The 13,404-nt window shown below is 44.9% G+C and overlaps 2 protein-coding genes across 4 annotated transcripts in view; one reads left to right on the forward strand and one right to left on the reverse strand.

The window, feature by feature from the left end:
* The window catches only part of sipa1l3 (signal-induced proliferation-associated 1 like 3), a 91,056-nt gene extending 85,285 nt beyond the window's left edge, over positions 1-5,771 (forward strand). For 2 of the 3 annotated variants that reach the window (XM_076873244.1, XM_004543597.6), the window contains 7 exons: positions 32-259; positions 866-1,028; positions 1,108-1,291; positions 1,390-1,539; positions 2,211-2,337; positions 2,723-2,804; positions 3,055-5,771. In XM_076873244.1, coding sequence (XP_076729359.1) covers positions 32-259; positions 866-1,028; positions 1,108-1,291; positions 1,390-1,539; positions 2,211-2,337; positions 2,723-2,804; positions 3,055-3,240 — 1,120 coding nt within the window. In that variant the 3' untranslated portion in view covers positions 3,241-5,771. The remainder of the gene's footprint in view (positions 1-31; positions 260-865; positions 1,029-1,107; positions 1,292-1,389; positions 1,540-2,210; positions 2,338-2,722; positions 2,805-3,054) is intronic. The other variant, XR_191006.6, reaches the window with a different exon arrangement.
* A 513-nt stretch (positions 5,772-6,284) lies between these two features.
* LOC101476861 (ribonucleoside-diphosphate reductase large subunit) lies at positions 6,285-12,675 on the reverse strand. The gene is made up of 4 exons (XM_004543598.5): positions 12,467-12,675; positions 7,749-9,730; positions 6,782-6,970; positions 6,285-6,696 (listed from the first exon to the last, which is right to left on the reverse strand). Exons 1-4 carry the CDS (start codon positions 12,483-12,485, stop codon positions 6,505-6,507), a joined length of 2,382 nt encoding a protein of 793 aa, XP_004543655.1. The 5' UTR covers positions 12,486-12,675; the 3' UTR covers positions 6,285-6,504.
* Positions 12,676-13,404: the final 729 nt, after the last annotated feature.

Consider the following 13,404-nt stretch of genomic DNA (forward strand, 5'->3'; position numbering starts at 1 on the left):
ATGTTTCCTGGCTGTTTTCTGTAACCTTCAGGGCCTACACACCGCAGGGTTACAAAACTCCAGTGGAGAAACCACGGCCTGTCCGAGCCTCTACCGCAACGCCCACTTCAGCTAAGCTAAGCTCCACCCCTCTGTCCAGCTCCGCCCCCAAGTCATCATATGGCAAGAGCACACCAAGCGGTTGGCATGCAGAAGACTCCAACCCCTCTCCTTCAAACTCGACTACAGCATCGAGCTCCGACAGCAGCAACAGCAAGAAGTAAGAGCGACAGCCTCAGCGGATCTGCTCTGATGCTTGGTTCTTCTTCCGGGATAGAAATTATTTTTAGGCACCTCCTTTTATACCAAAATAATCATATAAATGACCTCGTACTCAAAAGGATGGTGGACATAAATGTGTGATTAACAGTGCAAATTATGTTTTAAAATTTCATATTTTTAAAGCGCTGATCAATGAAATTGAAGGCATTTGGCTTTTTGTGTCTTTATCCGTGGAGTCAAACTTGGGCCCGCACAGTGGCCATGAACTTTGTAACATCTGCCTCGTTTTCACTTTGTTACTTAAAATCACATCCACAAAACAAAGTGATCGGAACAACTTTCCAAGTCCGTATATCCATCCACCCGGGGAGCGCGTGATCGCTCCTAAACAAAGTGAAATCCTTCAACACGTGTTTGTTTTTACTCGAAACCATCCAAAGAGTTCTGACTCTCCTGTGAGTGGCAGTGGACCAACAAACACTGGAGGATACTGTAGGCAGAATAAAGTGGAACATAGTTTCTTACCGTGGAAAGAGGCAGGAAGCAGTGTTCAATAAAGGAAGACTGTATGTTTGTGTTTTGTTCTCATATCTTGTGTCTCCAGGCAGGTGGACACAAATCCAAAGAACGTGTTTGGACAACCTCGTCTGCGAGCGTCACTGAGGGACCTGCGCTCGCCACGACGGACGTACAAGAGCAGCATCGAGGACGACCTGAAGAAACTGATCATCATGGACAACCCGGGGGAGACGCCGCAGAGAGACCCTGTGAGCATTGTGCTGGTGGATGATATCCGTTTTCCTCTCATGAGCACACAGCTCTGACCTCTGACCTTTCTCCCTGCAGTCTCCCAGACGCCCCCTGCAGCGCACCTTTTCCGACGAGTCGCTGTGCAGCGGACGCAGGGACGCCGGCTTCGCCAGCTCTGAGAACCAGACGACTCCCAGCGACGTGCTGTTCACCTGCACGCTGCCCACACGCAAACACGCCGGCTCCTCCAACCACTCCAACCACATGCAGAGCAAGAAGGGTGAGTGCCTCGATTCTCCTCCCAGTGACTTGCAGCGACTAAAGCAAACCTGCTGTGATTGTGTTCAGATCATTAATCATGACTCTGCTGCCCCTCAGTGCCGCTCTCTGCATCCGAGCTCTCTCTGACCGAAGTGAGAGACAAGCTCCCCCCTCTGAGGAGGCTCGACCCCGGCATGATGCCCCTCCCTGACACAGCCAGCGGACTCGAGTGGTCCAGCCTGGTCAACGCTGCTAAGGCGTACGAAGGTGAGGATGGATATTTCAGTATTAAATGTAACATAACCTGATTTGTGAGTGATGAGGTAACCACCATCTCTACAAGAGTCTCCCGGAAATATCGACCCCGACCTCACCCGTGCTGAGGATGGAGTCATGTCAGATCTTTGAACATTCGTCTGGCTGTTAGGAACCCTGAGCAGTCTACGTCCTCTCAGTGCTGATGTGTTTGTAGCAGCACAGCTTTCTATGTTAACTGTTATGTTTTCTGCTTTTCTTTACATGCAAAGCTGAAGTAGTGCTTTACTTAAAAAAAACAACAAAAAACTTCCTTATCACTCGCTAAGCTACTGCTAACTTCACTCCACTAAACCCCATAAACCCTGTTTTTTCACAGATGTTTAACTTTATTGTAACATCTGGCAGAGCAGCCACACCGATCGTTTTATTGGACCTGGAAAAAATTTTGGACTGTTAATCATTCAGTGGAGCCTCGGTGCTTAGACTCGTATATAAATTTTTTTTTTTTTTTTGCACCCAGAGGATCGTTTTATGTGGCTGCTGGGATTTGGTTGCTTTTTACCTTCTTTTACCACTTTTTTTTTCCCAGGAAAGGTTTTTAGAGCACTCCTTTTCTTTTTGGGGATGTGCTTTACGTGGAAAAGGCTTTTTAAAAGCACGATCATGTGTTTATTTTGCAGCACAAAGAGCGGGTTCCCTGTTCTCGCTGACTGACCCGCAGCTCGGAGGTCCAGACACGAGACCGGCCGCTAGTCCAGTCCAGTTTCAGACTCCTCAGACGCCACGGACCACGCCCACACTCAGCAGGTAGGTCAGCCCCTCGGTTACAGAGATCCAGAACAACATGTTGTAAAGAAGCAGAGAGCGCCTGTAAATATTCAGGTTTTCATAAGTCACTACTGCCACCTGGTGGTAGTTTATCAGCATCTTCTTTTCAGCGTTTTCACCAGAATTAAAAGTTTGTTAACTCTGTGGCACCAGAGAGGCTGTTTGTCCTGCCAGTGAGCAGCACACTTTTATAAAAAAAAAAAAAAAAAAGGTTTTTACTGAAGATGACGAGCTTTCGGATCCTCATAATAAAACCAGTAAAACCTGTCTGTTTACCTGCGGCGTGCACATCACAGCAGTGTTTTGTGTGTGTAATCACTGGATCCACGGTAACGAATGCCAGGTGTGTTTGTGTGTGTTACAGCGATGAGGTGCCCAACGATCTGTCCGGTCGGCTCTACCACCTGGAAGTGATGCTGAAGCAGCTGAACAATGACCTGGAGAAAGTGAGAGCCTTTTGTTTTTCTCTCTAAAGCAGGAACCCTCTGAGGTTAAAGAACCAAATAATCGATAATAAGTGACTGTGGAGTCATGTCTTCTTAAAGACTTGATTTACATGTGTTGCTGATGTTGATTTATGTTTAAAAGCTGCATCACTTTCATTATGAGGCTCACATGTATTTGTGGCTCCATGCAGATGTTATTTGGTCTTTGATAACTGAACATTGCCTTTATTTCTCCTCCTCTCTATTACAGGAGAAGCAAGATAAGGTCGTCTTACTCGCTGAGATGGCCAACCTGAGAGAGAACAACCAGCGGCTGCAGGTGGAGAGCCAGACTGCCAGCGAGCAGCTGCGCAAGTTCAGCGTGCTTCTGACCAATCTCAACAAGCCGGGCAGCGACCACGAGGCTCACTCCTTAGCCGATTCACAGAGGGAGTGACCGACAGCCAAGGAAGAGAGTGAGGTTCAGGCCAGAGGGAGGGGCTTTCAGTTCCCATGATTCCTTGCACTCACAGGGGCGGCAGATGTCACACTCAGCTTCCACTGGGCTGCCTTAAACCAGAGAGAAAAAGATGATCTGGATTTTTTTAAACCCTTCCAGTAGAGAACCTCCCTCTCTACACGCTCCCTGCTCTGAGCCTGTTTATTTTTCTAACTGACGTCTGGATATTTGTCACACGGTGTAAATACATCTGCTACTATGCCGGAGGAGCGAGCAGGAGTGGAGATCCTGACTGTTTTAGAGAACACTACATCACCTGGAGAGGCCTAATACTGTTCCTGCAGCCAATCAGCCAAAAAAATAAATAAATAAGACTGCATCTCCCAGAATGCACTAGAAGAGAGGAAGCTCTACAGACGTGGTACTGTAGATAGATACCTGTGTGGTACAATTCTCATATATCAGTTATATCGACAATGTACTGATATTGTATAAGAGACGTACTAAAGCTGTGTGTGTGTGTGTGTGTGTGTGTGTGTGTGTGTGTGTGTGTGTGGACAGCGGAGTGATGAACAAACCTGTTTACTGTAATCTGAACCCTGTGGGCCTCGTTTTCCTGCCCTCCGTTTACACGGGTGACCCGCGGCGGCCCACGGATGTGAATCAAGCCATCAGTGTGCCAAGAGCAAACGGTCGCAGAGCTCGCCAGCGTGGCGGCGTCGTATCTCCCACACAGAGCAGCGTCCTCAGCAGTGCCCGATCATCTCAGACCTGAATGAAATGATGGTTGCTTTAACCTTAAGCGGGTCCTTTGTTTGGTTTTAGTTGCAGAATTTTGAGAGTTACACTTACCTGCTTTCTGGTGAAGAGCTTATTCTGAAGTGATGTGGTTGGCGTAGCCCCACATGAGCCCAGTTTTGACCATATTGTTTATGTTTTGGGGAATAAAGCATGGCGAATAAACTTTCATTTTTACCTTTTTTATTGGACGTACCAACTGCTGTAGCTGGATTACTGTAAAACTGGAGAAATGTTTAAAAATCAGCCAACTTCTCGCTCCTGGCAGCTCTCAGAAGAGCTGGTAGTTATGAGGTGATTCGATGGCTCACACACGTCATGTTATTTTTGCTTTTGTGAAATCAAATTGCTTCCATCACATCGCTGTAACCTCTAGCCGACGTCCTTTAACAAACCTTGTGTTGTTTATGATTTCGTGTGTCGGGCAGCAGAGCGAGCCGGTTGTTGTTTTTGTGTTTTAAGACGTCACAAACTGAACTGGAGTGCATAAAGCATGTGCAACAGCCTCACCAAGAAAGTAAATAAGTGTATTTTCTCAAAGTGTTCTCAAGTCTTCATGTATTTGTGATCCAGTGAAGCTCCGTCTCCGGCTGAGCGCGCTCACAGGAAACATGTACTGTACCTGAAAGCCCGTCACATCAGGACAGATGTGCTTGTTTGAGAGGACTTTTCTTGTGTTTTATACTGCGACAGTGCTCTCAATGATACTGTGTACTGTGTTTTTCATACAGAAACATATTTTTGAATGCTGGCAGTGAATAGACAGTACACCCCAACCCCCTCGCCCTGCTAAAACTGTACTGCACTCTCATCTCTCTGATAAAACAGGAGGTTTCTCTTTAACTGGATCTGTTTAAAGTTTCCACTCAGGTTCCTCAGGATGCTGTTAACGACACTCGACCGTTGGGGGGGGAGGGGGGGTTGATGATGACAGACGTCACCCTGCTGTCTGCACCGTTGTCCCTTTAAATGTTTTTGGGCAGCAGGATGTTTCAAATTGCTGGAAGAGCCAAATAAAACCTTTTTTTTTTTTTTTTTGTCACTGACCCCGGAGGATAACTAACGCCTTCTTCACCCCACCCCCGCTCCTCTCTCTCTCTCTGCAGCACCCGCTTTAAACCCACCGCCTCCTTCTCTGGGTTGTTGTCATCCCAGTTTTTCCTTTGTCATTTTTTGTCTTTAAGCAGCTTCAGTCGGGTTCCTGTTAGCAGGGTGTCCTCCATCCACACAGCTCTGCAGGTGTAGCTGTGATTTTAGTGTCTTCAAGTCTTAATCTTTAGTTTGCTGATGTAAAAGGGGCAAGGTTGTTTTTGTTTGTTTTTTACATATATATAAATCTTGTTATGTATAATTTTAAGCTATTTAAAGCATACACAAGGACCCCTATTGAACAAATCCAATAATGCATTATTACTGGTAATATTGTGCGACCAGTTATTCTCTTTGTTTTTTGTTGTTAATATTTTTATAATTTATTTTTGACATGTTGGTCACTGTTGCAGACAATAGTGAAGATGAGAGGGTACTGTGTTTTCTCTTCAATTCCTCCTTCCTTTACTTTTTCCTCAAGCCTCATTGTTCCTCTTTCCATCGATGTTTCCTGCATTCAGCAGGAATAACTGAAGCAAGGGTTTGGTTTTCTTTGGGTTGTAATAACGTGTACATTTTAAAAGTGTAAATTATGTTTTCATTGTTTTATAAAAAAAATATATTAAAAATAAGTCAAAACATTTGCTGGTTTCTGGTCTTTGAGTTTTTGAGCTGCGGTTCAAAAATAACCTTTTAGTTTCAGATTTTAGAAAACGACTGCAGGGTTGTAAGGAGTTAGTAAATTCTGTGTATGTAAAGAAAATGTTTTTCACTTAAACATGAAGCAGATTTTTGCTGCATTAACAGTACATTTGAAAAAAAAAATTTTGCTGTCTGTCCCCGTTTTCATTTTTAGGTTCCTGGTTAAATGAATTAATCAGTACATTTTTTCATTAATAAACTGGTAAAAACAGTCTCTCCCATCGGTGTCCGACATAAAGAACCTGAGTAAATTATTTTTTTTTTTTTAATTCTGTATTTAAATTTCATTTGAGGAGAAAAATAAAAAATAAAAAAACCGAACCTACCAGACCCTGTTTGAAAAGTAATCACCCCTCTTTATCATAAACACTTGATTGCAGTTCTGTTAAATGTGGCACAATTTTGTCACAGCAGTGAATACAACTAAGGAAAAAAAAAAAAAAACAAACACATTCAGTCCATTTTGTTTATCAGACAAAGCGTCAATGAAACAGATTTTACACAATCAACACAAGTTGTTAGAAAAAGTCTCAAATGTATTTTACAGTAAGTGCTTTCTGTCTTTGAGTCGACAGGAAGTTTACTTTATACAATACTGATTTTTTAACTCTGAACTGTAGTGGAAGAAGCTTTAAGTCAAGGAAGAAGATCCAGGGCTTCAGCAGGAAACGTTTACGAGCCGCACATCAGGCACTCGTCCTTGTTCTCCAGAGAGCACACCATGGCCGCCGTGTTGCGCTCTTTGATCTCCTGCTCCGAGGACGTGGCCGGCTGTGCCTCCTTCAGCTTCTCCTTGTTCAGGGTGAACTGGATGGGGTTGGCGGCAGGCTTGGTCCTCAGATAGTACATCCCAGTCTTCAGACCCTGCGGTGGGAGAAAGATGGAGTTATTTTAAACCCCAACATGTCTTCACGGTGAGGTTTCACTCCTCGTGCAGCTCGACACTCACCTGCTTCCAGCCGTAGAAGTGCATGCTGGTCAGCTTGCCGTAGTTCGGCTCTGCTATGTGGATGTTCAGGGACTGGCTCTGGTCAATGTAGGCCCCACGGTCGGCGGCCATCTTGACTACAGTTTTCTGTGAGATCTCCCATACGGTTTTGTAGAGCTGCTTCAGATCATCTGGGATCTCATTGATGTTCTGTCAAAATTAAAAAAATAATAATTAAAACTAAAGTTTCAGGTTCAAACACAAAGGAGTAAAAACAAGAAGAAAAAAAACCCCACCTGAGCTTAAAACATCTTAAACTTCTCAGCTGATGGTATTTGGGACACAGACCAGAATTTAGGGCTAATGTGATGCTTAAAACCATTTTCCATTCAATTTTATTTAAGTAGCACCAAATCACAACAACACTCATGTCACAGTGCTTTATTTTGTAAGCTAACGACAACAATTGAGAGAAAACGCCAACAGATGACCTAGCAAGCACTGCGTGACAGTGGGGAGGAAAAACTCCCCTTTAACAGGAAGAAACAATTTGCTGTGGAAACGAAATAGTTACAAAAATAATTGGACCATTTCAGAATGTTAGACTGAGATGACGGATTTCCTTCTTTGTGTTTTCACAGATTGCTTTGGATCCTCTAAATATTTGACTGTTCAGTGATTTACTTTGTGGCACCTAATCGAAATTAGTTTTTTAATTGATGAACTAGAAGACTAATTATTCAAGATGAAAGAGGATGAAAAACAGCAAAGAGATGGAGTATTGCCTAATTTCATTATGCTTTTTTTCAAGAGTCTTGAAGCTTTAAATGTATATATTTAAAAGCAGTTAAGTGGCATTTTATCTTTTCCTGTAAAGGAAATGTTTGGGAATCAATATTTTAGTCTACAGAATGAAGTTCACACCTAAGAAGCTGGAACCTAGAGATGTCTGTCATCTTTAATGGTTTTCCTCCCTGCTGATGATTACCTGGATGGAGCCATTGTTAGCGATCAGCTGGTTCTTCATCTCCTCATTCCACAGGCCCCTCTCTGTCAGGTCTTTGAGCAGGTGGGGGTTGACGATCTGAAACTCCCCCGAGAGCACCCGGCGGGTGTAGATGTTGCTTGTGTAGGCCTCGATGGACTCGTTGTTGCCCAGGATCTGGGCGGTGGAGGCCGTGGGCATTGGGGACAGCAGCAGGCTGTTCCTCACGCCATGTTTGGCGATCTTCTCCTTCAGCAGCTTCCAGTCCCACAGGTCCGTTGGCGTCTTCTCCCACATGTCGTACTGGAGAATGCCCTTACTCACCGGCGAGCCTTCGTACGTCTCATAGGTGCCGAGCTCGGCGGCCAGCTCGCAGCTCGCTTCCAAAGCGGCATAATACATAGTCTCAAAGATCTGGATGTTGAGCAGTTGAGCCTCGGGGCTTTCAAAGGGATAACGCATAAGGATGAAAGCATCAGCCAATCCCTGGACCCCGATTCCTATCGGCCTGTGGCGCATGTTCGACCTCCTGGCTTCTTCCACCGGGTAGTAGTTGATGTCGATAACCTTGTTCAAGTTCCTGACAATTACTTTGGTCACGGATGCCAATTTTTTAAAGTCATAAGTCCGCTCAGGGGTGACGTACATGTTGAGAGCGACAGAGGCCAGATTGCAAACCGCCACCTCGTCCTTGCTAGTGTACTCGACGATTTCCGTGCAGAGGTTGCTGCACTTGATGGTGCCCAGATTCTGCTGGTTGCTCTTCCTGTTGCAGGCATCTTTGTAGACCATGTACGGCGTCCCGGTTTCTGTCTGCGACTCGATGATTGCATACCATAGCTGCTGAGCCTTCACCACACGCTTCACCCTCCCCTCCTTCTCATATCTGGTGTAGAGTTCTTCAAACTCCTCCCCCCAGCACTCATCCAGCCCGGGGCAGTCGGCCGGACACATCAGGGACCAGTCTTCGTTGTTCTCCACCCGCTTCATGAAGAGGTCAGGGATCCACAGGGCGTAGAACAGGTCCCTGGCTCGCTGCTCCTCCTTTCCCGTGTTCTTCTTCAGCTCCAGGAAGTCAAACACATCGAAGTGCCAGGGCTCCAGGTACATGGCGAAGGCGCCGGGTCTTTTGTTGCCCCCCTGATCAACATAACGCGCTGTGTTGTTGTAAACCCTCAACATTGGGACGAGCCCGTTGGAACAGCCGTTGGTGCCGGCGATGTAGCTCCCCGTGGATCTAATGCAGCTGACTGCCACGCCAATCCCTCCAGCTGATTTGGAGATGAGGGCGCAATGCTTTAGCGTGTCGTAGATCCCCTCGATGCTGTCATCCTTCATGGCGAGCAGGAAGCAGCTGGACAGCTGCGGCCTGTTGGTTCCAGCATTGAAGAGGGTCGGGGAGGCGTGGGTGAACCACTTCTCTGACAGCAGGTTGTAGGTCTCGATGACTGCTTCGATATCCGTCCCGTGGATTCCCACAGCCACCCTCATGAGCATGTGCTGCGGACGCTCAGCTACTTTGCCATTGATCTTTAGCAGGTAGGAGCGCTCCAGAGTCTTGAAGCCAAAGAAGTTGTAGGAGAAATCTCTGTCATAGATTATGGCCGAGTTAAGGCGGTCTTTGTTTGCAAGAACAATGTCAAGTGTGTCTTTCGAAATCATGGAGGAGTGGCGTTTGTTCAGGGGGTTGATGTAGTTGTACAGGTCCTCCATGACGTCGCTGAACACCTTCTTCGTCTCTTTGTGCAAGTTAGAGACGGCGATGCGTGCTGCGAGGATGGCGTAGTCGGGGTACTTGGTTGTGAGAGTGGCAGCGATCTCCGCCGCCAGCGTGTCGAGCTCCACAGTGGTGACGCCACTGTACAAACCCTGGATGACCTTCATCGTGATCTGGGCTGGGTCCACAAACTCCATGTTGAGTCCGTAGCAAAGCTTCTGGATGCGAGATGTGATTTTGTCGAACATGACGCGCTCTTGGCGTCCATCTGAAAAATAGAGAAACGCGTTTTTACTTCAGTGTAAATTAGCGGGCAAAGCTCAGGAGGTAGTAGCTTCACTTTCGCTAGAGCAGAGCATGAAATATGAAGTGTTGAAGGAAACAATTGTACGTGCCTATGAACTGGTACCTGAGGCCTACAGGCAGAAATTTAGGAACCACAAGAGTCCAGCAGTCAAACATATGTGGAGTTTGCACTAGGGCTGAACGATTATGGAAAATAATCTAATTGCGATTTTTTGCCCCAATATTGCGATTGCGATGCGATATGCGATTATTTTTTAAGGTCTTTGTCTTCTGTATTATTAAACAAAGACAAGCAATACATCATATAGTATGGCCAATACTATATTACATTAATTTTAAACTGTTCTTTCCTGGAAGACAGACCTCTGTTATGATGACATGAGGTGATGCATGAATTGATGACTGACATTTTTATTTAACTTCTTCAATCACAACAGTATATTTGAACATACACAATAGTTTATTTTTAGCTTACAAACATCTGAGCATAAAGTGCTGACAAGGAACCCTGGTGTAAACATTAAAATGAAAGTCAGTACAATGTGCAGATTGCAGAAATATACATAAAAAAAAAAAATCAGTGGCTTTACCACACTCAGTTTTTCGACATCTGTGAACTACTAGACAGTCATTCAATTAAAAAATAATATTAAATAAATAAAACTAATAAATAAAAAATACACACATCTTACTGATCTCTGCAGTCAGTAACATTACACATAAAGTGCAAACATAATAGCAATTGTATAAACACACACACAAACACGCCTTTAAAGTTTAAAGGCGTGAAATTGGACGGTCTAGCCTTCTGATTAGCTAATCAGAACTAGCCTTCTGATTAGCTAATCAGAAGGCTAGTTCTGATTAGCTAATCAGAACTAGCCTTCTGATTAGCTAATCAGAAGGCTAGTTCTATTACGTTTAACCCGAGCAGCGAAACTCCGCGGTGATCTGAAAATGATGTGCCGGGAGTTGTGCCGTTCTCGGCCGCATCAGTAACCCTCGAGCTCCCGGCTAGCTGTCGAGCTGGTGGGTAGCAGACGCCTCTGAAAACGTCGAAGCACTTTTGCAAATATGGGATATCTTGATAAACCGAGCAGATATTTGATGTTTACACAACTACTTTCTCGCCTGAAAATATGTTAAAAGTTTATTTTGTGACCCAGAAAGATTAGTATGAGTAATTTTAAAACTTAGTAGCGGCCGCCATTGCTGGAAACTGGAGTTTGGCTGGGCCGCGCTATGAATTCTGGGATATGGTAGTAATTTGGACAGCCTTCGGCGCGTCGCTGTGACGTAATCGGTCTACAAATGCGGCCTCAGGAGGATGCAGCCCATGAATTTGGACATGTCCAGAGTATAATCGCAGCCTTTGCGGTTAGAAAATTGCACTTGATCATGTCGCGATATTATCGCAAATGCGATATATCGTTCAGCCCTAGTTTGCACATGAAAAAGGGGCTCTTTTTGATAAGTGGTGTGCTGCTAACAGAGTTGGTGATGATTATGAGTCTCTGAGCGAGTTAATGCTACTGGAGGATTTTAAAAAAATTCACTACCTGAGAGAGTCATAATGTTCTTAAATGAACATACATGGCAAGTACGGCAGTATTGAACAACATCAGATTTCAGTCCTGGCCAGAAGAAATGTTTCAGAATTCTGCTGTAGGTCTTGTTAACCCCCAAATGTCCTGACCATGGATGGTCATGTGCTAAGGACAATACCTGGGTACGATAGGCAGTAGGTACAACCACCAAATTCAGGATTGGTTGTATTTTGTCAGCAGGTGGAACTTTGGCCTGAACCTTAGATCCAGAGATAAATGTGATCCCGTCACCAAAGGGATCTGACCTCATAAAGGAATCAACCAAGTCTGGGCCCTCATAACTACACAAGCTGGAAAAATGGCAGGCTGGTCTTGGGCTGAGTCAGAGTCCACAGCACCAATCACAGGACAGTTTATTTAAAAGGCAGAAAACTAAACCTGCTTGTTTCAGATAACAAGGGGCTACACTGAGGCTCAAAAAGGCATGAAGATGACAATCATATCTTTAGATGAAGCTCAACCCAAAAGTAAAGTTTCTTCCTATGATGCATTTAGTCTCTATTAATCGTTTTTCTTTGTGTTTTGTCATTAATCTTTTTTCTACACTCTTCTCTTGTTTAGTTGTTATTTTTTCCTCCCTCTGCTCCTTTTCCCTTCCATCTCCCCTCACCCTCCAACCAGTCGATGGCTGCCCCTCCCTGAACCCTCCTAACAGGAAAAGAACCGATTTCTCTTCTTGATGATTGGGAGTTCTTTCTCCCAATCATCGCCAAGACCTGCTCAACACTGTAAGGTTTGAACATTACAGTTCAGATCAAACTCTGAACACACTGTCAAAACTACCTTCAAAGAGGAGGTGTTGTAAGGGTTTATAGATCTTCTTTATGACGTTACACTGCCAGGCTATAAAAACTTTTGGCGCCTCTTTTAAGACAAAGACTAAGTCCATATTGTCAAACTACAACCGACCCCACCACCACCACTTAAACACGTTTAACCTCCACGTCAGGGGGACGGTGCAGCACTAACCAGCTCCTCACTAGTCCAGGTTAACCAGCCTGTCGCTAAATGATGTAACCCCACAGCAGACAGAATCACCGGTAACTCCACACGAAGCTAACCGAGGCCTGCTACAACATCGCAGCGCTCACCTCTTTTGATCACATGCATGTTGGCGGGCTCAGGCGTCTCTGTCTCAGGGACGGGGGTGTGAGCAGCTCTCCAGGTACAGTCGAAGCTGTTCGCGGGATCACAGCGAGCTGCTGGACACTAACTCGCCGACTGCTTGCTGTAGAAGCGCGCGAAAGAGCCCCAGAAAACCCGCTCACCTCCTATTTGTACGGAATGCGTCACCACGGAAGTGAAGAGATGGACAGGCATCTCGGCCAATCAACATCGCGGGACTTCAAATCTGGCGGGACAGAGAAGTGTGTCATAACAGTGGGTCAAAACACACAAAAAAGCAACTTTTACAGTCAAAGTAAACTATCCTGTTAACAGGAAAATGTCACATGTATGTGTACATGAGGTGTATTTGTCTGAAAAGGTTAAAAATTCCCGAGTTAGTACAGAAAAAATGGTGTGTTTGGGGTTTATTGTGCGTTTTCAGTTTGTATATATGTCTGTTTTGTTTTCAGAGGCAGGATTTTGGATCGTAAGAACACATATTATAGTGGTAATTTACAAAGAACCAAAGTATAAATAATAACTACATGTCAAAGTATTATATTTGTGAATTACACGTTTCTGATGCATCAGTTTAAAAGGTTTGATTTAAACTTAAATCCTTAAAGAGTCAGAAGACTTAAAAATCCGGAGAAACAGTAATAAATAAAACATGTTTGCTTTGTCACAGCAAAGCACTGAAGTTTAATGTGCTGCAGAAGCAGTAGAAAATATACACTCAATGGCCACTTCATTGGGCACACCTACACCTGCACTAAGGCAGATAGAGTGAGGCTTCAGAGTGTAGTCAAGGCAGCACAGAAGATCATCGGCTGCCTTCTCCTCTCTCTGATGGACATTTATTCCTCCCACTGCCTCAACAGAGCAACAAACATCATCAAAGACAGTTCCCACCCTGGTTTCA

The sequence above is a fragment of the Maylandia zebra genome, linkage group LG14, assembly GCF_041146795.1.
Source record: "Maylandia zebra isolate NMK-2024a linkage group LG14, Mzebra_GT3a, whole genome shotgun sequence".
Lineage (NCBI taxonomy): Eukaryota > Metazoa > Chordata > Actinopteri > Cichliformes > Cichlidae > Maylandia > Maylandia zebra.